At 41.5% G+C, this 22,428-nt stretch overlaps 1 protein-coding gene and 1 non-coding gene across 9 annotated transcripts in view; both read right to left on the minus strand.

Annotated features, from left to right (window-relative positions):
- The window catches only part of htr2cl1 (5-hydroxytryptamine (serotonin) receptor 2C, G protein-coupled-like 1), a 345,669-nt gene that overhangs the window by 122,687 nt on the left and 200,554 nt on the right, over positions 1-22,428 (minus strand). For 7 of the 8 annotated variants that reach the window (XM_085153790.1, XM_085153788.1, XM_085153789.1 and 4 more), the window contains 4 exons: positions 15,207-15,407; positions 3,979-4,142; positions 3,732-3,885; positions 949-1,181 (listed from right to left, as the gene is read on the minus strand). The exons of the other annotated variant lie outside the window; for it this stretch is intronic. In XM_085153790.1, the coding sequence (XP_085009916.1) occupies positions 949-1,181; positions 3,732-3,885; positions 3,979-4,142; positions 15,207-15,407 (752 nt within the window). The remainder of the gene's footprint in view (positions 1-948; positions 1,182-3,731; positions 3,886-3,978; positions 4,143-15,206; positions 15,408-22,428) is intronic. 8 annotated transcript variants of the gene reach the window in all.
- On the minus strand, positions 9,834-9,906 carry trnak-cuu (transfer RNA lysine (anticodon CUU)). Its single transcript has one exon. It is a non-coding gene; the product is annotated as a tRNA-Lys (tRNA).

Raw genomic sequence — 22,428 nt, forward strand, 5'->3', positions numbered from 1 at the left:
AAGTTTGCCAGTTTGAATTCCTTCCAACCAAAACTTTCTTTTTCTTTCAATATCCCAGCGATTGCACCACTTCTAGTCGGATTTAAACTTATTTTACAGATATAAGAGGGCTTTTGTTTTCATCCAGAGTTAACCTGAGTTTTCAGAGGCCAGTCACACATTCAGCGACTCCAAGTCCTTTTACTCAAAGTGTCTGGCACAGAAACACGCCATTCAGAGGAGAAATGATGATGCATTAAACGAGACATTAAATAGTTTTCAGACTTTGGATGCTAATCAGAAAAGGCTACAGTATGCTATAACAACTGTATAAGGCAACCTTATGGCAAACACATCCAATTTGCTGTGTACACTAACCCCTAGTGGTCAAACAGTGGCACACTTTTAAGTATTTACTTCTAGTCTAAGTAGTACTGAGCACTATTTGAATGTTTTTGACTACACCGCTGATGGTGTATGCCTGAGGATTATTACTCAGGAATCACTTTTTTAACCTAATGGTAACTGTATTTAATTTTAACACAGCACAACCAAAGTAAGACCAAGTTAAAAAGCCTTTTGTTTGAAAGCTTTAGAGGTTTTTCCACCAAAGCAAATTGAAATTGTTGGGGTGTGGATTTTGCTATTCTTGGGATCATTGTCCTGTTGCATGACACAATTTGCTTGGTCTCTCCTGGGAAGATTACAGCATTAAGTTATCGCACATCTGAATGGTCTAGACCAGAAAACTGTCAAAACATCTGCTTTTATAGAGGTTGATCTCAGACTCGCAGACTCTACAGACTTCAGTTGTTGTTCATCTCAGGTTGTGTTTAAGACCAAATATATTTTTTTAATGTCCTGATTTGTAAACCATTACAACTTTAAGAAGGTGCACTTATTTTGATCATGACTGCACATTTATCATTTACCCCCTGATTACACCTACTAATCTTTTTTTTTTCTCACCTTTGAGGCCCGTCTCTCATTTTTTATGGCCTGCATCATCCCCCGGCGACCGTGACTTGACGCATCGCTCCGGCCCGGTCCAGCTGCCGGCGAGCTGAGCTGGGACGCCACCTCAGAGCTGGGAATGATGCTGATGCTATCTGAGGTGGAGGCGCTGAGCAGAATGCTGGGCTCTGTGCCCTTCAGGCAGCTCAAGGTGTTTCGTCTGCTTTGAGGAGGCGGGACCTTCAACTCTGAGCAAGGGGCAAAAAAACAACCATTTAAATTTCAAGCTTTTGCCTTTAAAATGTTTTAGTGGAAAGCTGAATGGCTGGACTTGCACATGTTATCATTATTTGTCAACCAGAAAACTGCTGCCTGTACAGCCAGCCAGTGAAAGAATGTCAAGTTTTCTATTAGCACTGCAGCTGATGTTTTGTAGGGTAGAGGCGAGATGAAAAGTTAAGGCACGAGCTGAATGTTTCATTTTCAATTTTCTGTGTCTGGGATTGGAGAGAGGATAAGATGGAAAATGGGCAGAGACTGCAGTGTCATGCAATTTTATCTGAACTGGAGAAGCCAAGGCTTGGCCTGGAATGGGAAACGTCCGAGTGGCACCCAAACTGATCAGATCAGATAGTTGCTGTTTTCTCAGCAGCACAACAACATCTCAGGAAACAGCTGACAAAGTGTGCTTTTTTTCAGTTTCGCCTTACCCACTGTAAGTGCTCAGAGCTGGAGAAACTTTTTTGCAAAGCTTTGTCCTTCTGTTATACCCGTTGAGCAACGTGGCCTACACGTGGTTTACGATGACAATACAAACTCTTAGGTATGGAGAAATCCCTCTGGGAATCCTGTAATTATGCGCTTCAAGAACATACAGTAATTATAGAAGCACTTGTCTTGTACAGAGGTGTAGACCAAGCTCATTATTTCTAGTATCATAAACCTGTAAAACATCTGTTATGGGTTTTCTCATGCATAACTAAACTTAGAGAGCAGATGCATTTAATAAGGGAATACCTGATATCAAAAGTTGAAAGATAAGCAGACTTGTTACATCAGGTACACCCTGTAGGTTTAGGTCTACCCTTCCTTCGGGATAGGTTGATCTTTTGCCTTCAGCCTGGATAGCCTGCAGGCTTCGAAAGACGTGAAATGGATTGAAGATGCCAGAATTGTGATCTGAAGCTATTTCCAAGAGCTGCTTCATCACATAAGAGAGAAGGGGCTCTTTGTATCCACTCTTGTGACCAGACCAAAGTCGTTCAACCTGTTTGAGTGCTTAGCTCACATATTTGTGTGAAAACAGCCGACGTTCACATAACTGATAAAAAAGGATACAGCTGCACAGTTAATTGAATATCAATCATGTTTTTGACTTTCCATAATTAAATGAGCAACAATGAAATTGCTCAAAACCGAAAGCAAATTGTGCGCTCCGTAAACATTCATGTGCAAATTATTGCTGTTCCCTACACTGTGCAATGTGAGGCATCCGGAGTGGAGTCAGCTGATGCCGCCACACTACGTCTGTCCATCTCCCGCTCCCCGTCACTCGTGAACAAGCCCACGGCAAAACTCGTCAGCAGCAACTCATCCCTGACCCAGAGTGACTCCTCACTATTCTCATTCCTGCCGCTTCACACTCGGCTAAAAAATGCTCCAGTGTGACCTGGAGGCCACCGCCTGACGAAGCCAACAGAACCACATCATCCACAAAAAGCAGAGACGAGATCCTGAGGTCACTGAAGTGGGACCCTTCTGCTACTTCTGTTCATAATAAATGTAAACAGATTCAATTAGGGGATCAATCAATACAATCAGAAGTAACAGGCAGATCTATAGATTTTTGTAAAGTAGGGTGATAGACCCATTGCCTTTACTGTACACCGATGAGTCATGCTCACCCACCTGAGCCAGAAAATGTCCTGACAACTCTCTGATAGAGCGACGTCCAGGACAGAGCACCACAAAATAGGGAAACAATGGCCATCCTAATTTTGAAAAAATAAAAATATCCCAAACATGATTCTAGTTTCTAGGCCATGATTTGACAAACAGGGTAAAAACTTGTTGTACAGTCAGAAGAGTTGATTCTTTTAGCTGCTGCTTTACTTGTGATGGATCCACATGCTTGAGTCTCAGAGGCTGGGTTTCAAACTTTCCCATATCAGACATGGAGCTACTCAAAGTGAAGAGCTTTGTTATGTGTCTTAACACAAGGATATGCTGAAAGAGCACAGACACACATCACTTACAGAGGAACCTCCAGTATCATAATTTTACCTTATGTTCATTAGAAATTGATTATCTGCATCTGTACAGTCTTGTCATGCCAATAATGAAAGTGTTGAAGGCCCTGAAGCAAAAGACCAAGTTGAATAAGAAACCTAGGGTGTGTGCAATGAAGCATACTGTTGGTGCTGAGCTGCTGTGGAGGCCTTCTTCATTATTAAAACACAAATTGAAATATGCCATGCTTAGGTGGTATGACTCAAACATCTCAAGAGTGGCAAAATAAAAATCCATCAATTTGTTTTGTGCTTCTTCTTGGTTTAATTGCTGGAGGGCTTAATACTTATAGAGTGATTCAAATCCTTCAGGAAGGAAAACATGCTGGGATACCAGCATAAAATACATGAAAAAAAAATCACTAACAATAATTATGTGTCTGTGGTTGTGTGTTATTTGCTAATACTTTCAAGAATAAATTCATGTATTTACCATAAATTCATTGGTTAAGTTAGTGGGAGATTTTCCTGCTGTCATACAGGTGCAGTAAAGTCCTGGTAGGTGTTTACCTTGTGAGTCTGGAGGAGCAAGTGTATTGATCTGAGGAAGGTGGAAGGTGCTGGGTGGAGGCTGCAATGTATTTCCCATTGCTGGTGGGTGCAAAGGCTGCTGGGAAGAAGTCTTTGCCTCATACAGGAAGACTGTGGCCTGCCTCTGAAGCACCTGAAGGGGAGGGGACATAGATGAAGTAAAGACATTACAACAGATGCATGTTGCAAAGAAGAGCAATCGCACAAACACGAAAAAAAGCCCTACCTGTATGGTGAGGCAGTATGTCACCACCATGATTACGAGCGGGATGAAAAAGGCCACAAAGGAGCCAATCAGCACGAAGCGCTCCTCGTTGAGGACACAGCTGCCGTTGACGAAGACCTTGTCCTTGTTGTGCAGGCCAATCACTGGAATGGGCATTGACACGCCTACAGAAAGAACGAGGGTAGCAGGAGAAAAGTCTGAACATCTTTCATTTGTAATATTTTGTGGGAACATTTTGGTGCATGCCCCTCCCTCATTTCCTAGGTTATTAAAAAGAAAGGCTGCATGGCCATGTGAACTGTAGCCTCTGTTCTTAGCTGACAGAAGTAGCATCCTGTGTGGTCTTCTGTAGCTGTAGCTCATCTGCTTCAAAGCTCAAGATGCTCTTCTGCAGACCTTGGTTGTGACAAATTGTTATTAAACTTGCTGTTGCCTTTCTTGCCAGTCTTGCCATTCTCCTTTGGCATCAACAATGCATCTTCACTACTGCTGCTGATTGGATGTTTTCTCCACAAACCCTAAAGATGATTGTGGTTCTGCCTTGGGTTCAGATAGTTTTCCTTCTCTACTCTAGGTTCTGTGTGGTCTTCTCAGGTTTTCTTTGAGCACAGAAGCACCACCTATTTTGCCAAATATTTTGACTGTGAGGCACTGCCCATCAGAAGAAAGACGGCTTGAAGGAAGAGGAGCTAAAACAACTTGTTTTGTACAGAGGATGTCCAAAAAAAGCTACTCTGCTGCAGTCCAGTAATATAAATGTGGAGCTGGATGACCATTAAAATGTTATTAAGAGTGTTAGAAGAGTGAATGGGAACAAAATATGAACAACAAGGGCAATTTTTAGGATTTGTCTTTGTAGTGTTGTTATATTACACAGGCACAGCACAAGCAAAAGATGAATACCAATGAGTTAGAATGTAAATTGAAACAGTGGTATGCTGGGGAACTGCTGGACCTGACATTCAAGCAAATGTTAGTTTGACATGAACCTAATATACACTCCAAAAGCACCAGGCAGGAATGGCATTGCCCAGCAGGATAATATACAGTGTAACATTGCAAAAAACTGCAGAGGAAGAGCTCAAGGAAGATAACAAAGAGCCACATTTTTTCACTCCAAACTCCCCAGATGCCAATCTGACCAAACATACTTGGAATGCAATGAAATGAGCCTGGTTAGCCGAAGCTCCGCCCTGCAACAGAACCACCATGATGCCAGACACCACAGAAAATCCCCAGAGGTCCCACATCCACGCCCCAGCAGGTGTCAGAGACATTTGGAGGCACAAAGCTGAATCTACTGATTGGAATCTCATGCAGGTTGTATTAATGTTCTGGTTCTGTATACAGCATTTTTCACTCCATGCATCGAGTAACTAAAGCTGTATCTAATGATGTTTTTAAGGTAATGATTAATTAAACCTGAAACAACACCACTTTCCACTCAGATTTAGCGTTCAGTTACTTTAAATGCTCAGAGCCGGAGTCATTACCTGGAAACACAGAGGGTCATTTTCAGAGTAATAATCATAAATCATGGCTAGAAAATGCAACATTATCTCCTCACAGGTAACTGAAAACACATTTGGTGGTTTGTACCCCTGGTCCGTGAACACGCTCCTTTTATGATAATGAAAGTAAATAACTATAAGGTGCTGTAGAATAACACATTAAATATATTAAATGTGAGCTGGATCTGTAGAAATCTATCAGTGTGTAATGGATGTTTATAGTGGTGCTTTGGTGCTGTTAGAGGATACTGCTGATAAAAGCCTGAGGTGAGAGGCATCCTTTGAGACAGAGCTGATTTTCTGACCTATGATAATAACACTGACTAATGTGCCGTTTCTGATTTCAAAGAGCGCTTGTGTTAAAAGTGTCTGCCGCCCTGGGCTCTGTTTCAGAACGGAGATACCGAGGGGAGAATCAGCTCCGAGTTTTAAAGCTCTACAGGCAACAGTACTGTTTTACAGACTGGTCGCGCATCTCTGTCCCCTTTTAGCTGTGTAATGGCAGAAGTGTGGGCAGGCGTAAGTGCAAGATCTATCGTTTTCTCTCGGACTGCTGGCGACCGGGCCAACATCAAAATGCAATTTGGAGTCGTAGCGGCTCCCCTAATGCAATCGTTGCAATCGACTGCACACACGCTGCCCAGAAGGATGAATTTGTCCACATTAAAAGTACATTTTACTTTTGTGAATGTCCAAATAACTCATGAATGTAAATAGAGTTGAGTAAAGAGGCTGTCCAGCGGTCTTGGTCGAGTCACGATTCACTCCCACCATCGCACACAGTGTGTAGACCAACGGCGCCCAGCTTTTTGCTTATAATGTCCTTCAGGTTGACTCAACTTTATTAACACCACCTCTCACAATCAAATATCTTCATTTGAACGTCTTTTAAACTCGATCTGCACTACTTTCAGTTAAGGTTAGAAAAATGTTTGCAGTATTTCCCCCTAACTATGGGCTTACTATTTTAGAAATCTATCCACAAATTGATTCTACGACTCCTTTTAATAGCTGTTGGTTATGTTTAGCTGTCCCAGTTTGTCGTTACGATTAGCTAACAACTCTATTTGTTATTCATGCTGTTAGATAATGATTTAAATTGAATATCTTACCTTTTAATTATTAATTATTTCAGCTTTAAACCAACACATCCCACTGCAAGCTGTAGTGTTAGCTAGCTACTAATATTTGACATTTTTTTTCATAATTTCAGCTAGCGTTACCAATGTTTGAACCAGTATGGTTAGCTAGTCTACAATCAAAGATTGAAGGCCCTGGGGGCTGGTTTAGGTCAGTTGGACGAGCAGGTGACCATACGCTGCATGGCTGCGAGCGGCTGGCCCGGGTTTGAGTCCGACCCATTGCTCCATGTCTCCCCCTCTGCTTTCTTGTTAGCCTTCACTGTATCTGTCTAATAAAGCCAGTAAAAGGCTGAAAAAAAATTGCATGCCCTCTCTCCTTCATATCTCCATACCTATGGCATTTAAACAACTGTTCTTGCACTTTTCATTCTTTTCCTGATTCATTTCTTTCTCTCATCACTTCATTCATGAGCTTCTCAAATTACTCCTTGCACTTTTTAGATAGACTCTCTTTACTTATTAGTCCAGTTTCACCTCGGGCCTTAGGCACCCCTAACCTGCAGTACATATTTTCAAGCTTGATCCCTCTGCCAGGCCAGTTCTTCCACAAAATTCAGTTTCACATAGATCTCAGTAAAAAAAGACAATTCCCGTACCGGGAGTTGAACCCAGGCCACCTGGGTAAAATGGGACACGACAAAGAAAAATTTAATTTCAAAACAAATGGGAGAAAATGAACAGCTGGCTACATCTGCAGAGCCCTGTTCTTTTGGAGATTTCCTTGAGATCAAAGGAACAACTTCACTAAGAGTTTATTAAAGGGGAAACTGAGTTGTTATAGATGCTAAAACCATCCATAAAGTTCTCTATAAGAGACGAGCCTGGAACTCTGGGATTAGACTTTTTGCACCAAATTCAAGTTCAAGTTCAAATTTTATTCGCCACATGCAGTGGCAGGTTGCCCTGCAGTGGAATGAACCCGCCCCCCGACCTTACACACACAACACAGACATCACATGGGGATACAAGTCAGAGAACGGTTGCATTACAGAAAAAACACTGAAATGGACACTACAATAGGAAAAGTACAAGAGGAAAAAAAGACTTCTATTCATGCTGGGCTACAGGAGGACAGCATGAGAACAGGAAACAAAAAAACTCCTCTGCACAGAAAGCACATAAATATCCACAGTACAACATTATAGAGCACGTGACCAGCAACAGGGGTGGGTAGGGGATGAGGCGTAATCCCAGGCAACACAGCAGCCATCCTGCCACTGCGCCGTCTCTCCAACGCGGTCCCAGACCTGCCTCATGTTCCCCAGGAGGCAACAAGCATCGAAGGCGTTGGAAGGGGAGGGGGGATGAGTGAATGCTTATCAGTGTAAGTGTATGTGTGTGTGTGCGTGTCCAGAGTTCAGCTGAGACAGTGTCCTTCGCCCTGCCAGGCTAAGTAAACAATCTACCAGCCAACCCAGGTAGCCTTGCATAGAATGGAAAGGAACAGACTAAAGACAGTCGTTATCAAGGAGTTTTGTTCAGCTCCAGCCTTGAGCCCACAGCTAGTGCCGAAGGGGTAGCCGCATTATGATGGTAATTTTTCTTTTGTGCGAACAACTCACGAGAATTTCAAAGCTGTTCTTTAACACTCCGACACTGGTCTCTCAATCTCCCGTTGGAGAGCCGCGAGCATCTCCATGATGTTATCAAACTTGCGCTCTGTGGTGTTGTCATTCTTGTGTCAAAGAGCAGATTCTGAGACCTCATGACTGCAGTGAGCTGCTCCACGATGTGATCCAACTTTAGCTCAGAGGTCTTTTTCAGAGTATTCACGGCAGCCGTAAGCTTCTCCAAGATCTTAACCATGCTGCACTCAGGGAGCCCATTCTGAGAAGTCGCGCCTCGTCCCATCGTTTCAATCCCAGTGGGCAGCCTTGTGGGGGTTTGAACAGCCGGTTCCGCTTTCTTAATTCTTCGATAAGCCAGGGCCAAGCCAGCTCTGATCAGCCAGAACCCTGTTACCATGGTTCCAAATAGGTAGATATCTTCAGCGTCCTCGATCGACAGTCCCGCCAGGCACACGACCCTCCATTTCTGCCACCCGTCCATCGTGTATCCAGCAGGGAAAGTCCCTCCAGGGAATTCGGGCTCTCCCGAGCCCAGACTTCTCATTGAGAAAAGGGTGTCAATAGCATTCAGAGACCAGTTGATCAAATCCATAATTCTCTTTTAGGTTTTAGACACAGACTGTGAGAGACTGTTCCAGGGAAAAGTAAAAAACACAAGACAAGGGCACAAGAGGCTAAGCAGGGAAGATAAGGGGAAGGAGGAGAGGAGAAAAAGTGCGACTGCCTTCGCCGAGAGCCAAACGACCCTGCAGTGATTGTTTTAAACTAACAATCATAAATAAAATACTCACTACGTTGGAGAGCTGAAATATAACCTTTAGTATTTTGTTTTCAGTTTGCTAACAGATGCTCTTAGTCTTATAGAGATGTCTAGAGAGCATGGCGATAAACTTCAGACCAAGAGAGTAAATGTAAGTTTTAAAATGCATCACGCAAGGAGAATAAACAATTGCCTCCATCTGGTGTTTTTCTCATTTAGAGTGAGCAATCAGGTGAATCTAAATAAAAGCTGTGATTCACCTCATTAATTCATTTCACCTTAAAACCATGTGGATCCCGAGGTAGAGCTATATAAAAACATATGTGGGTTTTTTTCTTATTATCCTTCATTAAACTTGCTTTTATTTCAACCTTTCTCTGTGCTTGCTCTGCTAGCTGTCACTACAAGTTCATTTTTGTCATGTCAATCATGACAGCAAGAGCCAACCTCAGCCTGTGAAATCTGACTTTGCCCAGATTTCACTTCATAAAGCACTGACTTGAGACTTGACCAAAAACCTTCTAAAGAATCATATTAGCAAAAATGTCCACGTGAGGACGGATCGGCATCCGAAGGTCATAAAGATATGATTTACATTTGCACCAATATTTATTTTCCATCGAGGAAAGAGCATCTGACTCAGTTACAGATGAAAAAGAAAGCTTTCACAGGACTCCGTGCAGTCCTATAGAAAATCAAGAACACCTTTACACCTTCCAGATGAGGATGTGCATCTGACTGTAAGCATGTGTGAGAACCTCTATGAAGCAGACGTTTTGGCAGTTCACATGTCTGGAATAACAAGGTCATAACAAAATGAGCTGAATCCAGGACTTCAGAGAGTTTCTTGATAACTTCTGTCATAAAATAGCTCCGCCCAACGTGGGGCTCGAACCCACGACCCTGAGATTAAGAGTCTCATGCTCTGCTGACTGAGCTAGCCGGGCTTGCACACCTAGCGAAACCGCACTGGTAATGTTCCCTCTAATTTTTCATGTGTCTGAGCGAACACACAAACTCCCTGAGCGATCCCTTGGACCACTGTGAGCAACAGCAGACGTGTGCACTGTGGTCACGCCAGCATCGAATCCATCCAAGTTACATGGTTTATTAAAATAATCAAATTACAGCATTTACATTTCTGTTAGACTGCTTTTAATTAACTGCTTTAGCCCACTTACAATGAAATTTAAAAAAAAAATCTTGTTCATGACCTGTGTAGTATGTTAACACTATTGGAAGTAAAAATAATCTGAACTCCAATTTTGAAAACACAACTTTCTTTCTTTCTTTTTTTTTTTTATAAAGCTCTGCTTTGTATTATGAGTCTGTGGTCTGCCCTGTAACTCTGTCTGCAAAATACAGTATATAATGACCAATGTTGGGCATTTAATTACATAGTTACTTCTTCAAAAAAGTAACTGAGTTATGCAAACAACAAAGTTTCTTGTAGCTTTTTAACCTAAAAATGCAGCCAAGGCGTTTTTAAATAAACATTTCAAACTATTTACAGAACAATCAGTTGTTCTGCATCAAATCTGATGCCAAACAAATTATTTGTGCCACTCCAAAAAATAATTTCTGTCCACTATGAGATAAAGGAGAACAACAGCCTGATACCTGCAGGCCTGACAACAGGAGATGTATCACTCCTGTAACACCTGGAACATTCAGCAGTCGCCTCATTGTTCTGACACACACAACAAAACTATTGACTACACTACACACTAACTACACCATATTTGCGCTAAACATTGCAAATCTCTCACATCTCAAAACACTGCCGTCACTCCTAACCCCCCGCTGTCCCCACCCCTCCTAAAAAACTAAATGCCAGAAAGATAAACAAATCTCACAAAACTCACTGAATTCAGTCTGATGATCTCTGGGGTCAGTGTTTTAATGTAGCCATTAAATATTTGGGCCAAGACTCAGAGTACCATTTAGTGGTCATTAAGCCGTCACCAGAATATGACTGCATTTCAGTAAATGTATTCCATCTTTTGGTCACCACTCAGACTGCAAGTAGCTGCTTTAACATGATGGGTCAGCACATTTTATACTACAAAAAGAGAACATAGAGCTCCCAGTACCCAAAATGTTGTCCTTATGCTCCAGATGACATCAGTTTATAGAAATTAGCCTCAAACCTTTGAGCAGTACAAGTGCATCTAAATATGTAACAGCTGTCAGTTTGGACCAAAACAGACTGAGGTCATTCATGCAAACCGCCTGCTCTGCATTTTTAATTTGTCACCAATGAGAAAACGGCTGTGTTCACACAGATACTTGAGAGGACACACATTAGCTCTAATGGACAGCGGGGAAAAAAGCCGGAAGATACACGAATGCTAGAAAGTAAAAAGTCAACAAGACGCAGAAAACATCTTCTGTTTGGGTGTTTCTTTGTTAATCCTTTAGCATTGATCTCTGTAAGCCCTCTCAGACCTCAATCACAGCTGAACATTGTGGTGCAGAACCTCTTGAGGGGTCAAGGAAATGCCAGCAGGAAAAGAGCAATTTCTTCTGATTTAAAGCCGGATGCGAATGAGTGCAGAGCAAGTAAGGACAGAAAAGTAAAAACCTACCTGCTATCTGGAGGCATCAATCAACTCAGTCTGTCAATGTAGCTCTCAGGAAGTAATCCCTGTCAGCAAAACAACTTTTTAACTGTTAACTAAAAATGTATTAAGTAGGAAACTATTAAAAGACTCATTAATACTATTTTTCCTTTTAAGATGGATCACTCAATCATCTTTGGTTAGGAGTGGATTGTTTTCCACATAAAAGGGCATAAAAGAATAAAGAAAGTGAAAAGAGGCACTATATAAAACTTTAATGATGTTTGATCTCTTTTCTTCAACTCGGGCAAAGAAATCCATCTTTTTTTTGTATCAGTGTGTGATAACATGAAGAAACAGCAGATAACTAAGTTGAGTCCTGGAATCGATACAGCTTGTGTTTTACCTTTTGGGACTTTTTGACCGAGCCACTGTGAGCACATAGCTTGGCACACTTTTCCGCCTTAACCACTTACAAACCAACTTATTTGTCAACACGAGGCTAGCTGTTGATAGTCTCAACAGCTTTAGCCTTTAATAAAATGTTTCATCATTAGGACACGACCGAACATTTAATCGCATCCAACCAAAAGATAACAAACCTTTGCCCTTCATTAGACGCTTTTTGATTCACTTGTTTCTTAGTGAAACACGTATTAAACCCCCACATGGGAAACCTGATAGCCTGTGGATTTTGTTCTGTGACACTGTGACTTTAAATGCAGCAACAATCGATGCCCAGGTGGAGTTTATGCACGCATGCAATGACTTTGCATAGCTGCTTTCGAGGTCAGAGGACGTACAGTAGCAGTACGCACTTTCACACTTGTATGTGTGTGTCAAGACTTGAAGCCCTCGTGGGTGTTAAAGGGCTCAGAACAACATCAACAGGAGTCGGAGGTCAGACAGAGCGAGGGAGGGTTGAGGGAAAAGTTTTAAAAGTCATTTGATCCCTCATCGCTTTCCTCACAGGGAGGTCATACTTCCCCCAGTGCAACACACACATATATAAACACACACACAAATATGCATGCTTGATAAACTAAATTCTTCAAGGCATTAAGTTCCTGAAATTGATGCTCTTACAAAGACTGCAGCCAGGTCCATAAGTTTTTGCCTCTTTGCACAACCAATCAAAACAGTCAATGTGTGACTGAAGTGCAGACTTTCAGCTTTAATTCAAAGTGTTACACAAAAGTACTGCATCAAGACTTAAAGCTATTGGTGTTCATGAAAGCAGTAACATAGCCAGATGAGGCACAATTCATTCTAAACTCTCCATATGAGGTCCAAAGAGATGAGAAAGATGATAAAAAACCCCAAAAATAAAATCAGTGAGGCAGTGGAAACTATACAAGAGGCCAAATCAAGCTCTTGCTTGCGACAGCATGAGAAGATTTAAACAGCCTTGGCTGAGCTGTAATGTTACCCAGCTGCAGGTGCAGTTCAGCAGAGAGGAAACAGCTTTTAAATGAAACCGGGTTGTGATTTCTTAAAGAGAAATTGTTGCTGAGATGCATTTTTCCTGATTCAAAATTTGGCAAGTGAATCATATCTACACCATCTTATGAACATTATAAAAGCAAGAGGAAAAAAAAGTGTCAATAACTCCACGGCATATCTTCTGGCTACCTTTAACAATTACATTTCAAGATGACAAAATTAATTTATTTGCATATTTTCGTCCTAGCTTCTAACAAAATCGAATAAGAAAAGTGCTGCGATCACCTTTGGGGAGTAAAAAGTCTGTGATGCAAATCACTCCCAACTGTAACAACACACAGACAGATGCTTTGAGCGTCAACAAACTGAGAGGGTTCCCACTGCTTCATAAAGTCAGAAGGGGCACTGATAGGACCTTTGGAGACATGGCGAGGGGGATTCTGACAAGTCATTAAATTTAACAACAGTCATCAGTCTGGAAACTCTCCATGTGTACCTGTAGGGGTCGGCTAAATTAACAGGGGTGTAATACAAAAATCCAGTCTTGCAGTTGACCACAAAACGACACAAAGGTAGAATGTATTTTCTTCATTGTGCTCATTAATAGATGTGTGAAGATGAAAGGCTAGTTCACTGAATTAAAGAAAAAAAGAGAAACAACCCCAGCGCAAAAGCAGAACGTGTTCAGAGACTAATTAACTCACAGATAATATCCAGAAAGGTTTAGATCAGGGGTCCCCAATCCCAGTCCTCGAGGGCCGGTGTCCCTGCAGGTTTTAGATCTCACCCTGGGTCAACACACCTGAATCACATGATTAGTTCATTACCAGGCCTCTGGAGAACTTCAAAACATGTTGAGGAGGTCATTTATCCATTTAAATCAGCTGTGATGGATCAAGGACACATCTAAAACCTGCAGGGACACCGGCCCTCGTGGACTGGGATTGGGGACCCCTGGTTTAGATCATGGAATCTAAACCAGGAACTGTAACTGATGACTCGTCTGTGTTCTCAGTGCGTCAACAAAGATTTTTAGACTTTTCAACCATTATCACCGTGCACACTTACAGATTTCTTCACACATTTACAAATCTGGTTGCACATGCTCACACAGACAAATTGTTTTGCTACAGTAACAGCCTCATATACTTCATGTTTTTCTTGATTAACAACACCAATCAACATGGTGGGATGAGTCAAAGATGTTTGTCTGTAAGCGCTTTGCCACGAGTTGTCAACAAAGTTGTAAAGTCATGAAACTCTGGCCGTCTCTTATGGTGGCAATTAAATAACAGTTCATTCAAATAAAAGATTTGCTCTGTCCTGTTTATATAGTTTAGCCTGAAAAAAAAAAGGCTGTATGGTGGAAGACTTGGTACATAGATGTCCAGTCCTTCAGAAGTCTTTGGCAAAACCACTTGCTGTCCTAGCCTCTGTAAACAGTTTGCTGCTCAGTTTATGTGCTGAGCCACAAATATTCGGTCACAGGAAGTAAAAAATACAACTGTATTTTGTAAATCCGAGTTGGAGACTATGTTTCAAAAAGGAAGTGGTGCGCTCACTAAACAATGACTTGTGGCTTACATGACATTAACCAGTGAGCAAGCCGTTTCACTCTTGTCCTCATCATTTCTATTTTTTTAAAGCCAAGATGGTGACGGTGAAAACAACAGGTCGAGGCTTCAAAACATGGCTTCACAAACTGTACGGTTACATTGTAACCTTGGTTCTCTGAGTAAGAGACTATCTCTCCACTCTGTACATATGGAGTATGTAGCGGAGTGGAGAGATAGTCTCGATATGATAGAGAATAATGGATGATGTCATGGTAGTTACGTGTATCTTTTACACTAATTTCCTAAACCAGTAGCTGTCTGCTAACCAGCTGTCTTGTAGCCAGCTACTCATTAAATCTGACCACTTCTGTGATGTTAGTGCCTTTTGGAGCAGTCGTAATGTGATAATTTGGCAAATAATATGGTTTTCTGCACGGGTAATTTAACTAACAGTCCATCCTAAAGCCTGTGCAGCAGTTTTGTTGGCTGAAATTGGAGTATTTGTGATATTCATGTTGTCAAGTGGCCTCCACCTCTTGACACCATGAATATAAACAGCACAATTATGTATAATTACGCCATCACTTACACTTCTAACTAACTGAAATATTTTTTAATTAGGAATCTAACAGTGCCTGTGGAAAAGGAGCCAAATCTACCTTTATGTATTAACATGCAAATGCTGACCTATAGATATGGTCCACACTGCAGCGATCTTCATCATGGCTTTGGTTCTAGAGTTGAAGCGGCTATGCTCTATAGGGTTGCGGATGGCGACGTATCGGTCGAGGGAGATGGCGCAGAGGTGCATGATGGAGGCAGTGGAGAACAGCACGTCCAGGTAGATCCAGATCGGACACAGAGCACTGGGGAGGGGCCAGGCGTAGTCTGGAAGAATTGAGAGAGAACATGAAAGATTACCGTGCTGCCAGGTGATGTAAATAATAATAAGCTGCCTGTTGTTTTTTCATGGGCAGCGGTTGCTGCTCTTGACTTTAAAAGCAGTAATTCATTTTTTTCAATCGATTCTAGGAGTCTGGCTGAGTGAATGGCATCAGGGTTAGCAGACTTTGAGGGCTTAAGATGCAGCATGGAGAGGCTGACTAAATGTTAATTAATTAGAGTACATCAAAGGGAGAATGCAAATTACATGCAGCTCCAAGTTTCTGTGAAAAATCAGATAAATGTGAGAGTTTGATTACAGCATTTCTCTGGTTTATTGTAAAAATTCTGATTAGGCTTAGGTGGAGTTATTTAGATGTCTAATTTAATGGCTGGGAATTAGATTTTAAGAGTAGATGATCAGTTTGCATATCAATAAACCCACTATGAATATAAGGTTTAGTTTAGATAGTGTTTTATGTCCCATAGCTACCATCTGTACAGGGCGATTACACCAAAATTATGTGTGAAAATCAGTATTTGTATAAGTATGTGCTTTTGCAGGTGTAGTTGTTGTTGTAGCCTGAGGTTTATTGCATCTTGCATCCTTAAAAAATGAATCCAACAAAGAGGAATAAGGGATTAGCCCCAATTCTAAAGAGAATAACTGATTTAATAAAAAGTTTAACTTGTCAATAACAAATTATAATGACAATATTTCAAACAAACAAGGATGAAAAAAAAAAGATAAAAAAAGACAATACTGGAGAGAACATGTGATTATGTAAATAGCAATGAGATTCAATCATTTTAGCTTTAAATAGTTGATGAACCACATTAAAATCTGATGCGAGGGTGCCCAAAGACTTAATCCTAAACTGACCAAATTCTTACAAATTTCAAAATGCCCCAGTTACACTGGGTTGTGCATGTTTGAAAAAATTCACTACAATCTTGTAAATCATGCCCACTGACCTTAACCTAAGTGCTGATTGGCTCACAGAGCTGCTACTAAATTGTTTTTCTTAATGGCTCCTTGTATCATTATACTTGTATTTTGCCACTACTTAGCAAAATGTATTGCCGCAGACTGAAAACAACAAGGCTTTGCAGAAGCCAAGAACTAGCTGCAGTCTTTGAGTTTTGCATTCCCACTCTAAGCATTCATGCTAAAGACCACTCTGAATACTGCATTGTGTACAAACCATTATGATGAGGCACCTCAAAACATTTGAATGGAAGACTTTGCTAAAAACATTCATGACACAAATGCCGCAAATTATTCAGATACACGAAAGATTTATGTATTTATTAACAGGAAAAATCTAAGTTGTTAAATAAATTCTCAGACTATCAAGAACGTTCAACTTTTCCTCATAGTCAAGGTTAGCTACAGGGATTTGAAAGACAGCAGGCTCGTACTTACTGGGTTAGTATGAATTAGGGCTGCTAACAAGATGCGGCTAACTGATCATTAGCAACTGTGAACCCCCTCAAGCAGTTTGTTCCAGCATATTTGTTAGATGTATGTAGTAGGCCAATCTTAATAGAACTTACCACAAAGTCAGAAAAAACAGCTATAACCGATGTGGGGCTTGAACCCACAACCCTGAGATTAAGAGTCTCATGCTCTACCACCTGAGCGAGCTATGCCTACATCAGAAAGTCATTCGGGATGCTAAATGTTAAAGTTCATGAACCATTAGAAAAAGACTGAACAACCTGGGTTATACAACTGTACAAAAAAGTATTCTAGAGTCAAATGGAAGGTCATCTGTGTGACAGCTAAAGGTTGGCTGAAGCTGGGCCATGCAACAGGACAACGGTCCAAAGCAAAGCAGCAAAAAGAAAAGAATCAAGATGTTGCAATGGTCTAGTGCAGATATCATCCTGATTGAAATGCTGGGGTAGGACCTTAAGAGAGCTGTGCACAAATGAATGCCCACAAACCTCAATGAACTCGGGCAAGAATTCCTGACTGATAATACAGTCACCTCACAAAGAAACTAATTCAGTTTATTGTTTCTAAAAGTGGCTCTACTGAATTATGGGGTGCACTTCATTTTTCACATGAGCACATAGAGAACTGTATAAGAACAAATGACATCGATTTGCTCGTCTCTCGCCAACCTAACTGGGGTGTCAACCAACAGCCCAATAGAGTGACTGTGCTGGTCGTACAAACACACGCGAGGGAGTCAGCAGAGTCCAGCAGATGCATAATTACAATCAGCAGGTCACACACTGCTTAAACTGGGCTTAAATAATTAGCTTGATTGGCAGGCTGGCTGCTGAGTGGGTTAAAATGATATTCTGGCACTCTTTAACTCACTTGCAAGAAAGATACTATTTATTTAAAGAAATGAAACGAGTAAAACCAAACATCAACTACAATTATGCTAACTGCTTGAGGCACAAATGCTCCATTACTGTACTCAGTGTCACAGCGTGCATCTTCTTGTCTCCTCTGTCTTTTTCAATTGCTTTGGCTCATATGTATTTTCTGTCACTTTCCTTTCAAATATCCTTCTAACTGAAATCCGTGCCATTGCTTCCACATTTCAAGGGACTATAGCGCATCACAAATCATCCAGTAAAAGCAATCTTTGATTCTGAGTGATATGTTTCACTTGAAAAGCTGTTCTGTTAAGAATAAATACAAAGTGAGCAACACTGATGCTGTGTCATCTTCCTAAAGAGGGCATATACCGCAAAAATTGCCTCACTGTGCCCGCGGCTATTTATATGAACCGAGGACAAGACCTGGGGCCAAACCCGCGAGCGTGTAATCTGGCTGCTTAATTTCATCTCTGATTTGTAGGACGAGCAGCACGTATGTGATGCATGTGGAATGAATCACACGCTTGTTTGTGTGCATGCTGAGTGGGAGGCAGCTTGCATAATGTTTCAGAGGTCAAACGCTTTTTGGGGGGCAGTGCATGACACACACAAACACACAAGGTGTTACTCAGCTGGCTACCGGGTGAGTTAGACTTTCTTCTAAATAGACCGAGTGAAAATAACTGAGTGCTGCAGTCAACAGTACAAAATAGCTGATAATTAAACAGCACTTTTGAATCATCGCACATTTTGTCAGGCTTTGCATAATACGGAAAGGTTATGACGTATGAACAGGTCAGATGGTAGTCAAGAAGGGCGCTTGTGGTGGGAATTTGTGTTGTATTTCTGCTCACTTTAGTTTGATGTAAACTGATTTCCAAAAATTAAAAAAAAAGAAGCATCAGCTAGTTTGATCATGGGACGTGTGATGTCCATGAACACGTTCGACCAAAAGCTGAACTCCAGAACTGAAAAAAAAAAGAAGTCAATAACTGCAGTCCCTCCAGTGGCCACTTGAGGCTGACTGAACAAGCAAATTTCTACAGACTACAATTTTAAAATGTCTATTTTTGCACCAGGAAAAAAAAAGAGGCATGTTTACAGTTTGTTACATGAATTAATTTGTTTTTCTAAAAGAAAATCTCCTGGTTTTCAAACTCATGGCCTTCAGCTAACATTTTATAACCTTCTGAGACACTTGTACCTGCAGACAGGGGGAGCTAAGGATTGCTCTGTGTGAGCAACAGCTCCACAGCAAGTCAGATTTTACAGCAATTACATGCTTTTTTAACATCTAAACTAAATTCTCCATGTTTACCTGACTGTATCCCTTGATAAGCATGGAGCTTTGCAAATTTGATTTGGCAGATTTTAATGCCAGATGCCTTTCCTGGCATTAGACACAAACCCAAGGGGAATTTGTGTCTCTGGTTGGAACTGAATCAGCAAACTATCACTTACCAAACAAATGTGTTAACCACTATATGTCTGAATTTGTCCTAAAACCAATGAGCACTGAGCACAGGGCTAGAGGACTAGCACAGAGGATGTCAGGCCCTCAGGTTATCCTCATGAACTCTGATTCTGATTGTTTGGTCACACCAACCATCCTGTTCGCCTTTGCGCGAAGCAGCAGATACTGTTCTACCTGTCCAACCTCTGTAGCGTCCAGGTATCATGTCGCTAACCTGAGCCAAATGCAAAACTACTGAAAAAAACTGAGAAAAGATGAGGATGGAAGGATTTCAGTGGCCTCCACCTGTAAAACCATTCCTGTTTTGGGGGTTGTCTCATTGTTGTCCCTCTAGTTAATATCATTAATACAACAGCAGCTGAAACTCATTGACAACCTCCTATGTTACTTAACTGACCAGATCAATATCTCAGAAGTTTAACTGACTTGGTGGTATACTTGGAATAACAATGCTCTCTATATTTTTTTGAGCAGTGCATATTCATACAGTATGACTCACATCTTTATAAAAACATAAGGCTCCTGGTCCCTTGCTCAAGACTTTATTCCAGCATATTGTGATTTAAAACAGCTATGCCAAACATGTGGCTCTAGCCCACAACCCTGAGATTAAGAGTCTCATGCTCTGCCGACTGAACTAGCTTCCTTGAAAGCTTTTTGTGACATCACCTAAACCACTTTATCAGATTTCATGCACTAGAACTCTTGGAAACTCACTGACATTTACCTTTCACTTCACATGTGTGCACACAGTCTATGCACTCAGCCTCACCTCAGTATGTGCTTCACATAACTTTACACACCATGTTGGAAAAATGGGCTTGCTGCCATCAGCTTGAGGCTGGCTCAAAAACCAGAAAAAAAGCATGTTAACAGTTGGGTACAATGGACAGTTTTGGTCTCTATAGCTACTTTTTTTCTTCAAGACAAATTTAAGAGTTTATCGAACCCATTAATTTGTATTGTGTTATGGCTTAAGGTTGTGGGTTATAAAGTGTATATCCACTTAATAACCTTTGTCTTGGAGTGTTGTCTACTGATGGTAACTGAATCCTTGCTCCATCCAAACATCCACGATCCCTAGTGGAATTACTGGGCTGGACATTACATCACCAGCACCACAACAAGGACTCCGGTAGGGGAAGTGGTGGTGGGCTCTGTGCTTATGTGCTTCGGGATCGGTTCCAGATCAGTAGAATAATAGACAGTCACTACTCACTAGACTTAGAGGCCATGTCCACTTAGTGCAGGCTCACTTTATCTACTTCATGTGCTAACGGTAGCCAAGGTTACCACCGTTTACATCCTCCTCGATGCTAACGTTAGCTCAGTACTCAACCACTTCCAACTTATCATCAGGGGGCTCTCAACAGCAGAGAGAGCACCCTGAGGGTGCCCATATTGTTGCTGGGGACTTTAATAAGGCATGTTTGAAATTTATACTCCTCAAATTCCACCACCATGTTATTCCTCCCAGGGCAGATAGGACACTGGACCATGTGGACAGTAACATCACTCAACATCATTGCCTACATCCCCCTCCAAGCACCCGGGTATTAAAACATGGCCAAATGATGCTCTCCTCCAGCTACAGGACTGTTTTGATCTGACAGACTGGTCCATCTTTGAACAGCAGGACCTGGAGTCCGTCACTCAGTCTATGTAGTGTTGTGTAAAGAATGTGACTGTGACCAAAACCATCTGGATTTTTCCTAACTGAAAACCTTGTATAATGAGTGAAGTACAGACTTTGATCAGAACTCGTAGCTCAGCCTTCAGGTTGAGGGACAGTTCCCTGTACAGCACTGCCAGAGCCAACCTGAGGAGGGGCATCAAACAGGCCAAGGAGGCCTACAGGAGGAGGATAGAGGGCTTCCTCAAGGACAACAACCTCCGCCAGGTGTGGAGAGGCATCCAAGCCCTCACCGACTAAAGAAGGCCCGAGCCTGTATGTCTGTATATGACATATGATAGATGATAATAGGCCTTCTCCGTCTGTGTACATTGGCCCTCTTTCCAGTTACTTAAAGCACAGACTTTGATGTATTGAGTTAATTTACTGCTGGGGGAAAATCAGTTTTTTTAAACATGTCTTCTTCAGGAATCTATGTTTCCAGTTTGTGACCAGAGAAATAGCCTTCAATGAACACTTTGATTGAGTTGACCTTGCATGTCATGCACTTTTTTGGCTGTGTTTTCCTGTCTGTGTAATCTCCTCCTGCCTTAATTTAGTCCATGAGATATCATTTCCTTTCTCTTGCCTTTGTTCCATCTCATTTTCATCCTTACCTAACCATTCTGCCCTCCCCCACATCAATAATTCATAGTTTTGGGTATTTGTTTTATATTTGGTCATAAGACTTGAAGTGAGATACCTTTAAAAATGACGAGTTTCCTCGCTTCATGTATTATCAGTGTTTTATTATCACGTCTACTGTATGTTTTATCACTGAGCAAACAGAGACCTGAGGAAGGGAAGAAGCCAAATGAATCTGAATTACATTCAGTTGAGATGGCACCATATCTCCCTCCCATCATAAGGTCTCAATGTGGAGGAAGGGAAAACATAGACAAATTGCTGAAAAGCAGAATGGAAATTAGATCGTGTCTGCAAAACAGAACAAATTATCCTGAAAAACAGAACCATAAGTCTTAACCCAGAAGAAGACCTCCGTGTTTTTGCTGTTGCTTTTTTAAACTGTCCTACCAAGAAGAAAAGCATCAGATGTTTCAGTGCTCTGACCCTAAAATAAGTTAAAAGATTTTCACGTTCCTCCCCTCTACTCACTTAATCAATTACTGGTGCAGCTGAAAAAGCCCCCACCATGACGAGTCCTGTTGTTAAGTGTTGAGCTGTCCTTCTTTGTTGCCGCTGCCTTTGTGTTTTGACAGAAACAGAAGGTAACGAGACAGGTTTGGAACTGGCGTGCAGTATCTCTCAGTGTCTCACACTGAAACTAGCAACTGACACCAAAAGAATCACCAAGAAAGCATTTATTAAGGGAAACCAAGCAAGCTGAAGGGCTGGGACTGTGTTTGGGTTTGTAAGAATGAATATTCGCAATAACAGCTTCCACATCAAGTCAGACAGAGCTTTTCTTGCAAGTAAATGCACAACAAACACACAATGCAGGCCCGGCTAGCTCAGTCGGTAGAGCATCTCAGGGTCGAGGGTTCAAGCCCCACGTTAGGTGTTAGTGTTTTAGGACTTTA

This window comes from Neolamprologus multifasciatus, chromosome 3, assembly GCF_963576455.1.
Source record: "Neolamprologus multifasciatus chromosome 3, fNeoMul1.2, whole genome shotgun sequence".
Classification (NCBI taxonomy): Eukaryota; Metazoa; Chordata; class Actinopteri; order Cichliformes; family Cichlidae; genus Neolamprologus; species Neolamprologus multifasciatus.